Source organism: Opisthorchis viverrini (genome assembly GCF_000715545.1).
Source record: "Opisthorchis viverrini unplaced genomic scaffold opera_v5_79, whole genome shotgun sequence".
NCBI classification, from domain to species: Eukaryota; Metazoa; Platyhelminthes; class Trematoda; order Opisthorchiida; family Opisthorchiidae; genus Opisthorchis; species Opisthorchis viverrini.
This window is the reverse complement of record NW_008751737.1, coordinates 71,250-86,825: the sequence shown is the minus strand read 5'-3', so window position 1 is coordinate 86,825 and position 15,576 is coordinate 71,250. Positions and strand designations below refer to the sequence as shown.

General features: G+C 45.5%; 2 protein-coding genes across 2 annotated transcripts in view; one reads left to right on the top strand and one right to left on the bottom strand.

Annotated features, from left to right (window-relative positions):
• T265_04726 (hypothetical protein) overlaps positions 1-13,993 on the bottom strand; it is a gene marked incomplete at both ends in the record, with an annotated part of 85,019 nt that extends 71,026 nt beyond the window's left edge. The window contains 7 exons of the mRNA XM_009169539.1: positions 3,959-4,088; positions 8,170-8,547; positions 9,100-9,371; positions 12,419-12,823; positions 13,475-13,576; positions 13,612-13,914; positions 13,949-13,993. Of these exons, the coding sequence (XP_009167803.1) occupies positions 3,959-4,088; positions 8,170-8,547; positions 9,100-9,371; positions 12,419-12,823; positions 13,475-13,576; positions 13,612-13,914; positions 13,949-13,993 (1,635 nt within the window). The remainder of the gene's footprint in view (positions 1-3,958; positions 4,089-8,169; positions 8,548-9,099; positions 9,372-12,418; positions 12,824-13,474; positions 13,577-13,611; positions 13,915-13,948) is intronic.
• T265_04724 (hypothetical protein) lies at positions 1,146-12,295 on the top strand (the record flags this gene model as incomplete). Its single annotated transcript, XM_009169537.1, has 3 exons — positions 1,146-1,218; positions 11,852-12,091; positions 12,132-12,295. 3 exons carry the CDS (start codon positions 1,146-1,148, stop codon positions 12,293-12,295), a joined length of 477 nt encoding a protein of 158 aa, XP_009167801.1.
• Positions 13,994-15,576: the final 1,583 nt, after the last annotated feature.

Genomic DNA, 15,576 nt, shown 5'->3' with positions numbered 1-15,576 from the left:
TGTGGGTTGGTGTTGGCGAATCCGTAACGAGGGAGTTAGAAAGCGTGTTTTCGGTTGTGTAACGGGTACTTCCACTGAAGAATGTATCCAGCACCAGAAGCTGCGTTGGTTGGGACATGTGTTACTTATGCCGAACCATCGTTTGCCGAAGAGGGTACTGTTTTCCATGCCCAATTCGGAGTGGCGTAAACAGAGAGGTGGCCAACCCTTACCTGGCAGAGATTGTGTTAAGCTAGCACTAAGTGCCTCCCTTGCCCAACTTTATTCTTTTCCTAACAATAAGGCCTTCAAATAAGTCATGGTTGTACGGCAGTGAAGCATCGGTGTTGAACACTGATGTCATGCTGTCAATGATGATGATGCCATACTAGTGTCACACGATCTCGTGTGTTTCAGGACGCTGGAACGAAATAACAGCAGCTCTTAGAATTTTACCGATAACCCTTCAGGAGGGCTTGGTAAGCAATCGGTAGTTGTGTAACTGACCTCTCCTCACGCAGCGGTCCAATTGATAAATTTGCCACGCCACAGTAGACAGTAGGTGGCCAACTGACAATTTGCGAACACACGGTCCGTGGTGGTTTCCAACCAACTGGAAGGAGTTTGGAACCAGCTGAGAAGTCATCACTTCAGAAAGGCACGGTAACCAATCGGTAGCCCAGTTATACAACTACTGACTGTCAACCAAGCCATTCCGAAATGAGGACTTCTCAATCCGACCTAAAAGTTTTCCAGCTTACTGATAACAGCTCTGTGGAAAGGAACCATAAGTCAGTCAGGCCAATCGCTTCACTGAGTGGATAGGATGGCATAGGCAATCGATCGTGGGAAATGTTCAGCATAACATAGCTGAAGAAGAAATCCCATACCGAATGATGTGCAAAAGGCGGTCGTTGTTTTCAGGTGCCGATTTTTATTCTTGCTCCCTGAAATATCTATGTGACTGGACCATAAACGGCTGAAAACATGCTTAGGAGAGGATCTATGATGTACCAGGTACCCATGAACAGAGTGGCGAACGTCTTCGTACCATACTCATACGCGTACAAGTAGAAGTACGGTTCAACGTCATTTATATCCAGTTGGCATCATAGCAAGAATCCACTGTGATCTAGTCGGACGGTGAAGCGGTGAATCGGTCCAGGATGTGCATTCCACACGCATTCACTGCAACTGAGGCGAATTCGATAAAGCTACTAAGCGCGTTAGACCAGTGCTGTGAGCTCAGTGGAAGCGTTCAGCTGTAGCACCCTTCTGGTGCCTAGCTGCCATGCCACCCGAAGGAAGCACGAGGGCTGGGATACTGCCAGGTTGCCCAAGCCTAGACAGGGGTGAAGAGTGGTGAAGAGTTGAACTTACTGACCGGAAGGTCCGTGGTTCTAACCCAACCTAGGCATCTCGACTGCTCCTGTCTAGGCTTGGGCAACTTGGCAGTACCTCAGTTCTAGTGCTTTTTTCGGGTGACATGACAGCTATACACCGTTGCAACTTGATTTATGTGGATGATACCAACTGCTTACAAAAGAATTCACTGTTAAATGTTGATGCCCGAAAGATCTTGACCATCACATTTTTCCAAATGGAGTCTACTGAGTCATAGGAATTTTTTCAAGACTTGGGCGACTAGACCGTTACCTTTTCCCAAGCATTACTTTGAAGGCTGTTCTATCTTGAGCAATGAAATAAGCCGTCATCAAGCCAACTGGGAATCTCGCCGACGTGTTCGGTCTTAAGGGATTCACACATGCGGAACAGTGCTATTTGGCTTTTAACCTGCACACGATCCGCCCATTAGTGGACCTCTCGGCTCTCTCAAACCAGCCGACTCTGTCGATGAACATAAAACAAGGAACCATGTGCAGAATAAAGCCGTTTCCGGGTGAACAACTTATAGATAAAGGTGGAGAATACACAAGTATGTATTGTAACGAATTGTCTTGAGCCCGTGTTATCGGAAGATCAACCTTGGTCCTTTAATTAGGCTTCGGTATTCACGCCAGACGGAGTTTTACTTTTCAATATTCCTAGTTCTAAAAACGTTACTTCACAAACAAGAAAGTTGAGGAGGATAGCAGCGAAGTAATCCTAGGTTCTTCCGAAGTCCCTTAAAATAAGGTTTCCATCCAAGCCACAAATTCGCAACGGCAATAATTAGGAATTTCTCCAGACAGCGCAAATTAGTCTAGCGATTCGGCAAGAAAAGAGTCGAATATTGTGTCCATTTTTGCATCCATAAACCACTTATTGAGACACTTTATGAGAAACTCTGCAGCTGAGAATTAAGACATTCTTCCGCGGGAATGCTGTGATTCATATTCACTCACTGGAGCGTTTCGAATCGGCCTTGCTGGTACTGCTCATTCAGAAATATGATCTTTTTGTGAAACACAAGCCCATCGGTCATTACTGAAACCCCACTGTCCTTTTCTTGATTTGGGATACTTAACTAGTGATTTGCAGAAAGTTGATGAGATAGAAGAAGGGGAATTCTTTAGCCGGTGATATCACTGTACTCAAGAAATAAATCGACCTCGGGCTCAAGTTCAGTGATTTCAGGAAACTTGCTTCAGTGTGGTCGTATGTGGCTATTATGTTTCCGCATAAAACGCGACACCGTCTGCAGTAACACAAAAAAGGGAGTATACATTAGGTGATGACTGGCGAAGGAGTGACCTGTGTCCAAGAGGATTCGTGGGGGTCTCAAGCGATCGACCATAATTTATTCCTAAGAATATGTCACCACTATCAAAATGATCGAGGTAAATTAGAGCTTGTCATCACTGACGCTGGACATGTACACCTTCATATAGCCAGTGATTGTACAGTTTGTCAAGAACCGTTCGCTTGGTGAATGCAGGAGACCAACTTCCAGTCAGCCAGTAGCACATGATTTTAATTTTTCTATTCTGGTCATGTTGGGTTTAATTCCGCACCAAAACCGCTTTACCGACTGCAGTTAGGCACTGCTACAGCCAAGAAGCCTAATCGCGATCGGACCCCCAGCCAAGAAGCCTAACTCGCACGCGATCGGACCCCTTGCCGGTCCAGCATCAAGCCGAGCTCTGATTGGTCGAAAGTGTGGACCCGATGCTGGTAGCCAACGTTGTGTCCAGAAAGCACCGGAACTACCACATTCATGGTTTCACTCACAGTAGTCTGGGGCGTAATACGGAGAGCTGCGTGCCTTCGCACTTAGTTGAGCTCATGTGTGATAAGACAGCTAATACCACATAAGTTAGCTCACATTCTCGTGTGCATGCACTAACTTGATGGTAAGTCAAGGCCGGTTAACTAGTTGAACGAACGATTGCAACCGATGGGATCGAAACGGAAGTAGGGAGTGTAAACAGTTTCGAAAAGAACTATTGTTTAGTGGGTCCAAGCTGGGTGAAATTTAGGGGTTACAGTGTGGAACGAATAGTCCGTCTATCAGTCTACTGCTTCAAAATACTGGGCGGCAGGTTAGCAGATTAGGCTGTGCCAAACGGTGACCTTTCGGACGTATCCATTGAGCAAGGTCTTTCTGCCGGACAGCCGTGTTTGTCAACAAAAAAACAGACCGATTATGTAGGGACGCGCGAAACAAGTAGAGTCAAGCAAACCATCCCAAAGGCGATCCTAGTTGGACCAACAGGTGATGCGATCCCAATAGGACGTCAAAACCCAAAGAACGAATCCGTTATTTAGCCCATAGGAAAACTAGTCACGAAAACACTAAAAACGGAATTTTGGCAAGAATATGCAATTCACTGACTGTATGAAGGAACGAAATTTCAGGAACAGGGGGTTGAGGAAGCCCGACCTCAATGAGTTATTCTAGTTTCAGGCAGCAGAAGTCATTCAAAGACGGAGGAAATCAGATAGTGACTCGTTTTGCACACGGTGACTACCATGAACTGAATGACACACAAACAGTGGTGGACGTGAAACAAAAAGCATGGGTGAAACAGCAGCTTACCTCTACTGCAGCGCTCTTCTGCGATTTCTCCGTTTCTCGATTAGTCCACCACTGTTCAAGACCAGAATTGGTCTGTTCCACACGTACGCGGTCACACAGTCCAGGATTGATAAGGAATATCGACTGGCCGCTGTGGAGCGAAAAAGAAATTCATGAAATATATCGGACAGAGTTTAAAAAACAAAGTCCAGAAGAATACGGATATATCCCGACGCTACACGCCCTGTTATGACACAAAATGGGGAATAACACGAAGCGGCACATGACCGTTCCATTCTGAATTGAGTTTATTTCGAGTTCTCTTGCAGGTTAATTAGAACGAGGATAAAGTATAAAAAACAGGTCACATTAGCGTAGAATGACATGTTAGCAAGTCCGATCAGTGATGGAAACAACGACTTTTGTGGATGGCGTGTTTATGGCGCGATTAATTTGGGAATAAACGCTATAATGCATTTTTCAAAAGAACATACAAATGTGGCAATAGAGATCAGCATGAACGAAAAGGGATTCGAAGTAAGCAATAGGCATCATCATGATCATCAACAGGGAGGAAAACATGAGTGTTGACACTGACGTTTTCGCCGTACAACCACAACGTTTGTTTAGCTATATTAAACATGACTAAATAAACGCAACACACAACTCATAAACGAGAGTTTCAGCTAGGTCACATGCGAGCCTCACGCAAAACCAAAACCGTTTGCAACTGAGTGTATTTCGTTAGTTTCGTGCAATTTGGATTAATGTAGAATGAAAACTCGAGGGGCTGCGCCAATCTGATGAGCCCCAAGAAGGGCGAAACCAGTCGTGGGAGGTCGAAGAATATTCAGCGACCTTATGAGTAGTGTATTACGTCTACACAAGTATCGTACCAACTGAAACATGAGGCGGCCTGGTGCAGCACATTCAGTTGGTCGAAAACATCATAAACGAGAGATTCAGCTGAATTCCAGGTGAGTCTCTCGAAAAACCAAATTTGTTTACAAATGAGTGTATTTCGCTGATGAATAAGTAAACCTTGTGGTTGAGTGAAAAGAGTGACAAGAAGGGAAGAGTGAATGAAGTAGCGACCCGGTACCAGCCAATCGCAAGTACCCAGGTGCCTACAGCTTGGAGCATTCAGTGAAACACTCTGGAATGAAACTGACTTCAATACGCACTTAGAACTGCTGCATGTAGCATCATCCCCAACTAACTGAAAACAAGGTTAATGAAAAAACAGCGCTATAGATAGTAATACAGCAAAAATCAAGTGGGTGCCAAGAGTGCAGTCTTCCGAAAAGTCCTACAGGCTGACTGAGATCACTTCACTGAGGTCCCGTGAGACTTGGCTTGAAACTGATACTGTTGTGACTTGCTGAACGGTTGTGCAACTCTGTATCGGCCCCTTGGCTTCCTGCTATACCCACTATGGTATACCAAAAGGTACGGCAGCTTCAGACAGCCCTTTATGGAGACAAAGGAGAATTATTACAACTGCATTTGTAGGGTAATCACAGTGTTCCAAAAGGTCATAATAGAACCTCCGTGAAAAGAGGCCAGAAGCGTCGAGATAAAGATGCTCTATCCAGATTGACTGGCATTCTGACCAATCTATGCATGCCTTCGTCCGTAACCCGCACGTGACACATCCGTTCAACTGACGTGCTTATCGATTATTAGGGGTGGCTAGCCTCCAGACAGATATCGCTCCAGCAACCACAAACCTGCTTCCAACAAAGACCTAATCTGCGTGTCCCGGTTGCACAAAATCTCTTCTCAACAAAAACGAAAAAGCACCATCAATCCATTTGGTCATCCATAAGTCCTGTAGGTATCTGGTTGATAGAATCAAAACAAAAGTGTTCTTAAGGAGCATCAGAACAATACTTTTGCCTATAACGCACAAGACTAAAACAGCCTCCCTCCCTGTAGAGATAGAACAGACCCTTTCGGGTGGCTGCTTGAAGTCTACCTTAAAGGTCAAGATCCCCTAAGGAGAGGTCATGTTTAAAAACAAACCACTTGTAGTCTGCTCCTTCAAATGTCTCCTCTGTAGGGAACTGCAGTCCACTTCTGCACGAGCAGAGCGGCGGCTGAATGCGTTACTGCATACTGGCGAAGACTGTGTTCGGTTGTTTGGCTGATGGATGCAAGGTCATTTGGAAAGGGCGATCCCAGTGGGATTTCCCGAAGCCCCCAACACAAAATAGCTGACCCGAAAGCACAGGAAACGACGATCCCGAGGAGAACTGCTTGATGTGGAGACTAGCGTCTGATCTGCAGATGGCACATAACCGACTCCAATCTACAGCTTCCGGAAATTGGCCAAAACTCCAGGGGAATCCAAGTTTATTAGCAAAATCTGCGGGTTTTTAAAAGAGCGCAAGCGGTCTGCATCCAAATTGGGCGACAGTGTTCGCAACTTCTAAAGCGCTGGTTTTACCTTGGGTTCTGTGTTTGCTTGCTGTTATGCACGCTGAATAAGTTTTGCAAGGGGTGCTGAGTAAATTTCGTTGTTGTTGTTGTTGTTTCTAAATCTGGGGCGATCCCAGTGGGATTTCCCGAAGCCCCCAACACAAAATAGCTGACCCGAAAGCACAGGAAACGACGATCCCGAGGAGAACTGCTTGATGTGGAGACTAGCGTCTGATCTGCAGATGGCACATAACCGACTCCAATCTACAGCTTCCGGAAATTGGCCAAAACTCCAGGGGAATCCAAGTTTATTAGCAAAATCTGCGGGTTTTTAAAAGAGCGCAAGCGGTCTGCATCCAAATTGGGCGACAGTGTTCGCAACTTCTAAAGCGCTGGTTTTACCTTGGGTTCTGTGTTTGCTTGCTGTTATGCACGCTGAATAAGTTTTGCAAGGGGTGCTGAGTAAATTTCGTTGTTGTTGTTGTTGTTGTCTAAATCTGACAGCTTTCACATGTGCTCATCTCTTTCCTAAAAACATCGTGTTTTTTGCATTCATTCAGGAAATTCGAACTTTTCTCCGCTTGTTGCTAGGGTCCCTTCCTCTGAGACGTGATTCCCATTCTAATCAGCTGTCGACCAATCCAGACAACAGGCAGAAGGTTTTGTATTAGTTACGATGGCGGCATCCGACCACGCACTTACCCAAAACGTCCTTTTATCAGTGTTAACTGGCCGCTAAGTGTCACATACGCGACACCACTCAATAAAGCCAGAATGTGGCGTGTGCATTTGCACGATAGTCGGCAATGACAGAAGAGCATCAAAGAGGAACTCAAACTGGATTTTGTTCGTGGTCTAGAAATGATTAACTAATTTAACTGAAAGACGAGTCGAAGCCCATGTAGTAACAATAAGATCCTGGAGTTGGACTGGGATTCGGGCTTGTTCAGCTGTTTTAATCAGGCTTGGAAACTGTCAGTGCATTGGCTTGCATCTCAAGCCTATGTTGTTCAAAACCGGCTTCCGGACAGTGAATAGTGTATCCTTTTACAGGATTTTCGTACAAATCAGGAGCCCTCAGCCTGTCTTCGGGGGGTAAATTCACAGACTCTTGGGATTCTCAAGGGAAGCAGAGACGACCCGCCCAAATATATAAAACTTCATAGGAAACCGGTATGACGTACTCTGGGAAATGGGAAATTTGGTGAAAAAGAGGCCCCTTTCGAAAGGAATTAATGCATACGCATAACGATGGACACAGTTATGAGAATCTTCCACTCAAAGAGCGAATCAACAGCATATCATATAAGAAATAGGCGGAAAGAAGAGTATCACAATATTCTCTCGGTGCGTATGTCAATCGGCTTGCCAATCTGACATTCACAGCTGAGGCATGGAATGTTCACGCTAATCAGTAAGATTGCCAGATTAAAATTCCCTAGGGTTGCGTCAATCATACACTGCTGACGAACCGCGACAAGAAGTAGACTTGCCAACTACAAGACACAACTCTGGTTGAAAATTGGAAATCTCACTATGCCTGAAATACGGACAAGTACCCACCACTGAGTCCTTAAGTGAACAAGATATGCTACGCCAAAAAAGAAAAGCAGTTGAAGAGGTTTCTTGAATAGTGAATACCCAATTGATCGTACATAACTGCTGAAACAGTGTCTCAGCTTGGGGCATTCCATGACTGGTGATGGGTGCAGAGTACCGATCGATGAAGGCGAGCAGATTAGTAAGGAATGTCGTGCAATCTCATGTCTCAATCCTCAACATGACCATATAAACACCCCAATCAGACTCACATTGCTGCTGCCAAAAGGTGCAGTTCCGGCTTTGGGTTCCACAAGACCACGGCAGTGGGTCGTTCACAAGACCACTCTTCATCGCTGTCGCACGGCTGCTCCTCCTCTTGCTCTCCGTCAGATGTTGATTCCTGTTGCTGTTCAGACTTCTTTTGTGAGCCAGAATTGTTCTTTGTTGCAGGCGGTGGCCGACTTTCAATTGGGCTGGCCAAAGAATAGCATCTGAAACAGTAGTTGGTGCTGGTCTCCCAGATGCGCAGGTACCCGTCAGCCGGAGAAATGCTGGCTAGCCATTGACCACAAGGCGAGATGGACAGAGAGGTCACACGACCACGGTGACCGCTGGAAAGAAAGTAGGGCATGCAAACAAAACGAAGACTGTAAAATTTCAGGTAAACAAACGAAAGGTCTACGTAGGAAAGGGGAGAGGAAGTTCTGCAGTATACGCTTATTTTTTTATCGCCAAGCCAAGAAGACAGTACATCCCCAAGGATAGCCCACGATGTTACCTGCTTTAACGATACCTACTTAGTGACATTAGAGTCCACAAGTACATGGTACTTTCTAGGATTCCAAATCGCATAACTGGCAGGAGGGGGACGTCTTTGTGAAGGACAGCGTACTTTAAGCATGCTTCCCTCCAACGTTTGAACTCAGCCCACTCTGTGAAAATACGCGGGTCTCACAGTGGCAATCTGAACATTGTTGGTGAATAGACCTGTAACTGACAAGAATCTGAATTGTATACAAACGACGAAGGGTGCCATCGATAGATGTCAACAAGCACTGAGTTGTAGGCTTAATAAATCCATACCGCGACATTCTGACCTGCATATCAGTGAGCAAAATTTCACCTTCACGGTTTTGACGACTACAAGAGAAGCGAATATCCGCCTCACAAAGGATATCTCCAGCTTCGAACCCACTCACCCATAGATCAATCCAGGTTGGCTTGGGTAGGGCCGGAGTTGAGAAAGACTGGGGATTTGAGGGAGGATGGCCTCGGGGGTGGTCGCCAGACGTTGTTTTTCGACTCGTGTTGCCATCATCAAATCCTTCACACGCTCTTCTCGCTCCCGCAAGTACCGTTCGGAAAAAGGAACGTGCCGAAGACAGTCGAATTTTTGCGGCATTTGAGGTGGCACACGGGACACGTGGCCATCGTAGAGCCTCTCTCGCCAAGCTTTCATCAATTTTTTTTGCTGAAATAATCAATAGTCGATGGATAATCGAATGAGAGTGATCTGCGAAAAAATGTACCAAATACCTCATGTCCGGGTATGTAATTTTTTAGTAAAACCATTAAGATCCGGGAATATGGTGACCAGTGAACGTAAATAAAAAGGAACTGGCCGGGAAATAAAAAGGATGAATATATTAGAGGATCCACTCAAAGTCAACAACTGATGTTGAGCTGTTGAAATGCTTACTGGTTGTCTCCTCCTAGTGCAAATTTGACAAGAAAATGAAGGTTTTCATTGTCAATCAGAGTACTTCTATTCGTGGTGCCCATGTACATCAGATGCCTACGTTTAAGAAGCTGGTGGATGATGATGCCGTATCCTGACCAAAGACTGAGCAGTCCCAGGTGGGCGGTCATAAACCTCCGATGCGGTGCTACCGAGCTTGTGAGAAGTCGAAAAGTATATAACTAAAAAACACCAGTTGCTACTTCACGCGAAGACAGAATTAAGTGAAACATGGCAACCACAAATAAGCATGAACACCCACACAGGGACATTGCTATTATGACCTGGCAAGGCATTTTTATGTCATTTTCACGCAGAGTCGCAGCCATACTCCTGACCGGTCTCAAGAGACAATAACAGCATGCACTGGAAGCTTTTCGGGCCTCAGGTCAACTTTTTCATCCCCTCGTCCAGACCAGCTAACACCACTGTATTTACGAAACGGTACTAAATCCTTTGTGAGGTATTGCTCCATCTGTCCAACCAATTTCTTTGTGACGACTCACTCTCCAATAGGACCATTTGAAAGTGTCCATCAGTCACAAGTACTAAGCTGTTCCATGAAAGGGTTATGATGACTTTTCGAATGCTGGCAGATTCGTTAGTTTCCTTGATGTTGTAACGAGTGGAAAGTGTTGTACGTTCGGTGTAACAGGGGACGCTGGCATATTTAAAGATGACAGCAACAATCCAAGATTTAGTTAACCGCTCCTAACCAGAAAAGTCAGAGTAGGATGCCTATCCACATCGATGTTGAGTGTATCACCTGACAACAAGAATTTCGGGTATCCGGACCGTCGATGATTAACTCCTTTCTGTCACCGAAAATCCCAGTATGGGAAACGTGGACATATCTGAGTACCACTGGGTGTTTTTGACTAAAGCAGGTCAACTTCGGTATTTCTACCACACGCTTTCAGATGAACATCCTGTTAGTGTCATTGCTAAAATGCGCGGCTTCACGTTTGTCAAGACGTTTGGCTTGCGGATGATCATTCAGAGCTATTCGAATATTTCGGATTTTGGCCGATATTTAAACATCTACGCAATTTTTCACCACAGTTGACTGTCTTTCTTCGAGCTTTCTTGACTTAAGCATTCAAACAGTGATGCAGATGAATGATAGCTTCCGTAGCAAGCTCGGTACGCAGAGCTACAAGACAAACAAGAAAGTTCCAGGATAATGCTTCACGAAGTTTCCGCTAATCCACATATCAAACTGGACTCAGTGTATGCGCCACTAGTTGAATAAAAGATGACTCAACCACAACACTCACATGGAGCCGGCTACTGGAAATACAAACGAGGAGACAGGAATCTCCTTAAACTTACATCAGCGATGTCAAGGGCATAGCTCAGCCGAGCGTCGACCAATGGGTGAGTCGAAAAGGCCAAGGTCGAAGGCAGACTACTCAAACCGATCACTCAAACAAATAAAAATAAAAGTGCCAGCATAAAGCAGGTGTATAAGTAAATTCAACAAGCCGCACCGTTTCACTACATAAAGGCGTATTGATGGTGTCACCCAGACTGACAACGAAACATCTGTAGTCAGAGTGCTCGGATAGGCAAACCAACAAATCTAAGGAAAATTTATGTTTCCAGTGACCATGACGAGAATTAACCTTAGCTGTTGCTGCCAGCAAAGATAAATTACAACAGAGCTGGCATAACTTACAGAAAGTACACATTAAATTTAAGCACGCTGCTACGTGGTCAAATAATGCGAGTGCATCAGGAAAGAGATAAACAATCCCGGTAAGGAAAGATCTTGATAGACTTTACGTTGACATGGTTTAACAACCGACAAACGATTAACAGCGGTCAATCATGTCCAAGTGGCAGGAACGCGTGTCATGACTATTTAAACCGATTGAATGCGGTAGTACATGACGTGAATAAGTTCCATCTCGGAGACGGTTCTTGTGTTTCACGAGAACATAATAATGAATAATAGTGAGGACAATCTATTGTGGGGTTTGCGGGATATGCATTGTTCATATTCGCATCACTGTCGTTTGAACAGTCATCCTCCTGTCCTGGTGTAATTATTCTGGTGAGTTCACACCAAAGGGGGGAAAGCACTGGTGTGGACTCACCAGAATAATTAGGCCAGGACAGGAGGACGACTGTTCAAACGAGAGTGATGTGAGTATGAACAATAATAAGATAATCATTCAGCTGTAACACTGTTGTGTCTTGCTGAACGGTAGTGCCACTCGGTATCGGTCCCTTGGCTTCCTCCGTCCACTACGGTAGCTCTAAGCAGTCCTTTATGGAGACAAAGGAAAATTATTACAACTGTATTTATAGGGTAGTCACAGAGTGTTCCATAAGGTCGTGCCAGAATCTCCGTGAGGGAGGCGAGAAGCGTCGAGTCAAAGATGCTCGACTCGGATTGGCTGGCATTCTGAACAATCAGGGCATACTTTCGTTTGGTCCGTGTCCTGCACGTGACACATCCGTTCAATTGATGTGATGTTCGGTTATTAGGGACGGCTGACTTCTGGACAATCACCCTTTCGGTGCCTTTGCTGCCATGCCACCTGAAGGAAGCACGAAGGCTGGGATACTGCCAGGCTGCCCTAGCCTACACAGAAGCAATCGAGATGCAAAGGTTGGGTTGGAACCACGAACCTTCGCTCTCTAACCGCTGATCCAACTAGCCCATTCTTTTTATTATCCAAAGAGACATCCAGCTATTTAAGCTACAGCATGCTTCAACCTCTAAATACCTCATATTTGATCACAGTCCACGCATAGCATACAAGAAGGCTTACCTCGTCCTTTGATAGAATAAACTCCGGAGGCGGATTGTATGATGCAATATGACCAGGAAGCGGTTCTTCAGGGGCCTTCTGATACGGACGTGGACGTGGAGGGCGATAGTCCTGCGACAACATCGGAAACCTTGTCCTCCACGAATTCTCAGATTCGTCTGGCTTGACACCCGGACCACTATCTTGGTCAGCCCAGACATCAGGAAAAACATAGGAGGAAACGAAAGCCGACGGAATGCCCAAATTATCCTCCTCTTCATCCGAATCTAACGCGCCGAGATTCCCAGAGGTCATATAGGCTGCGTACCTCCGCAACGCGTCAGGATCGTTGGGATCAGAGAGGGCCCAGGCAGGCAAGCGGGGTTTGAACCAACCCATTTTGATTGCATGCACCATCCGACCAACCTGTTCGGAAAACAAAGTTTAGGGAAATGAATTCAAGGTTAGTGAGGTGACAAAAAAGCACACATTGAGTAATCGTCGAGTGAATATAGAGTTCTATATAACAATGGCATGTTCACATTCACACGGTCTTTCAACGGTACTAGAGAAATTTATCTCGTACTGCAGCTTCATCACTCGATACGAGCGACTAGCATTGACCAGTTCCAGAAGATTATGCAGCACAAATCTGAGTAGAAATCCCACAGTGAAGCTTTCAACTTGTTTGTGGTAAGTTGGACCATACATAGTAAATGGATGAACTACCCAGACTCAGTGGGGGCATACAGCTGTTTCGGCCCTTGGTGAGATTCGAAAGATGCGAGTAGCCCCGGTAAAGTGAATTGCTCAAGCACCGAATTCAGCGGCTGTCGGAGCGCCGTTCCGAAACTCTAAGACCTACACCCGGGGAAGTTCCGCAAAGTGATCTGCAGAGGGGAAAATCCTCAGTGATATGACGGTGCACAATGATGGGTTGACAGACAAATTAAGATACCACAGTCCAAAGGATGACAAAAAAGGACGCCTTGCATTTGAAGGAGGGTGGTAACACCAGAATTACACAATACAGGCGGCAAGAAAAACGGAATATCGTTTGTGCACACCGCAACTCACCCTACGACGATCAAGAAGGGAAGGGATGAAACTTCGTTTCTGTGGAGGATGTGCGGTTACTGGCATTTCTAATACATCTTTGGTGAACCAGTCATTCCATGGCTGCGGAATCAAGTGTCATAAAAAATTTAACCTACTTCGTACGGACCACTATCACCAGCGCTAAGCACTCCCCTGTGTGATGCCATTTTCGTAACCATATCTAGATCATTATCGCTCAGAACAACGAACTGTCCGGTCTGGGGATCCTGTACGGTGCGCCATTCGAGGTTAGATTCACCCATCCCAGTGTCAACTCTCTGTAGGAATTCATCGATACTGTCCGATTTGCCATCGGCGAAGTTGGGTCGGATGATAGGTCGTCCGGATGTATCATAACCAATGTGAGCGAAAGAGTCGTACCATTGAACCGGAATATTTCCTATGGTATTCCGGATGTCCTGAAGGTAATGGAAAATGATAGCATCGACTTACCTCTTCGTCAGATGAATCAAAATCATATTCGTCTACCTGAGTCATTGAAAGTTGAAATGGTAGGCAGGCTGAAATAAAGTGTCACAAAAGTTAACATAATGACATCAACGAACCAAAGCCGATGGAATGGAGATAAAGGTGTCTCCTTTGTTGAGTAGAATATCAGACAGAGTGGGGGGCAAGGTGGCTCAAGTGGTTAGAACGCGAATTTACTGACCGGAAGGCCCATGTTTCGAACCCGACCTCTGCCTCTCAACTTCCCCTGTCTAAGCTTGGGTAACCCGGTAGTATCCCAGCCCTCGTGGTTCCTTCGGGTACCATGGAAGTTAGGCACTGGGTGTTACAGCTGAACGATTTTTTAGCAGATTGAGTAAACACGTATGCTGGCCCTCCTGATTCTTTTTATTCAAACCAAAACTGAACGCGGGATAGCTCAATGGTTAAGGCGTCAGCCTACGAACTGGAAGGTCCGTCCATCGAACCGAACCTCAGCATCTCGACTACTCCTGTCTAGACTCGGGCAACCTGGCAGTATCCCGGCCTTCGTGCCTTCTTCCGCTGGTATGGCAGCTAAGCACCGAAATGGTGCAATAGCTGAACAATGACTAAGGAAAACAGAGAGTGATGTCAAGTGAAAGTTGGTGCCATACAGAGTCAACTTTCCAGAGGAAGAATCGTTCGGGATTCGATTTCATTTTGCTCCAATCACTTCTTCCCACAAATTGTACCGGTAAAGACACGCCTGATTTAAAGAGATATCTAAACTGAGCTCAAAACAGGACGAGACAGGGATCATGATCTTCCCTCAATTTTGTCCACCTTTCTAAGACACTTCAGCTACGAAGGTCGTTCTGACAACTTTAAAGACTTCTTTTCTAATATGTCATTTTTGTTGCCGTTTACTGTCAAAAGCGCTTGTGATATACCGCTGCCTTCTAGTCGGACAAGTGCTCGGTTAGGTTGTAGTCAGCGGTTGTGCAGAATCATTCCGCTTCCTACAAACGCACTCATGATGTTACTCCATTGGTGACGAAACGTCTGAAATCAAATCGCCGATCTCAGTGAACAAAATAACGACCATCTGCGCTACTGGGCTACCAAAAAAACCTTTCATTAAGTTGACACTGTCTAGGAGAAGCGGTATTTTAAAGAAAACCGATTCTACCAGTGAACTCTTTCGTTGCATAGCTGATAACCGAGCGTTACCAAAAGCAAAATGGCTTGTAGGTCTGGTAAAGGTTGTGACAGATGGCTCCTGGATTATTCGCTGCAGAACACTTGTCAGTGACAGACGACTCTTTCGCGTGCGAACGCTACTCCTCGCAAACCTGTCAGCAAGTGATAGTGTATTTACTTTCTACTAAAGATGAATATGCAACTCTGTCTGGTGCTTGTGGAGTATATGATTTTTTTTCCTTTACATCAGGCGCAGCCGTGCAGTGTTAAGGCGTTACAGTTGTTTTTTCGTTTGATTAAGTTTCAGGTAATTCATACGGAAATCGCACGTTCACTAGATACCAATCAGTCCCTAGTTTCCCCAAGACATGGCAGCTACGTCTCAAACTTCCACGGCGCCGAAGACGATTTCCTAGTGATGATGCGGATCATGGATCAGAAAACGACTGTCA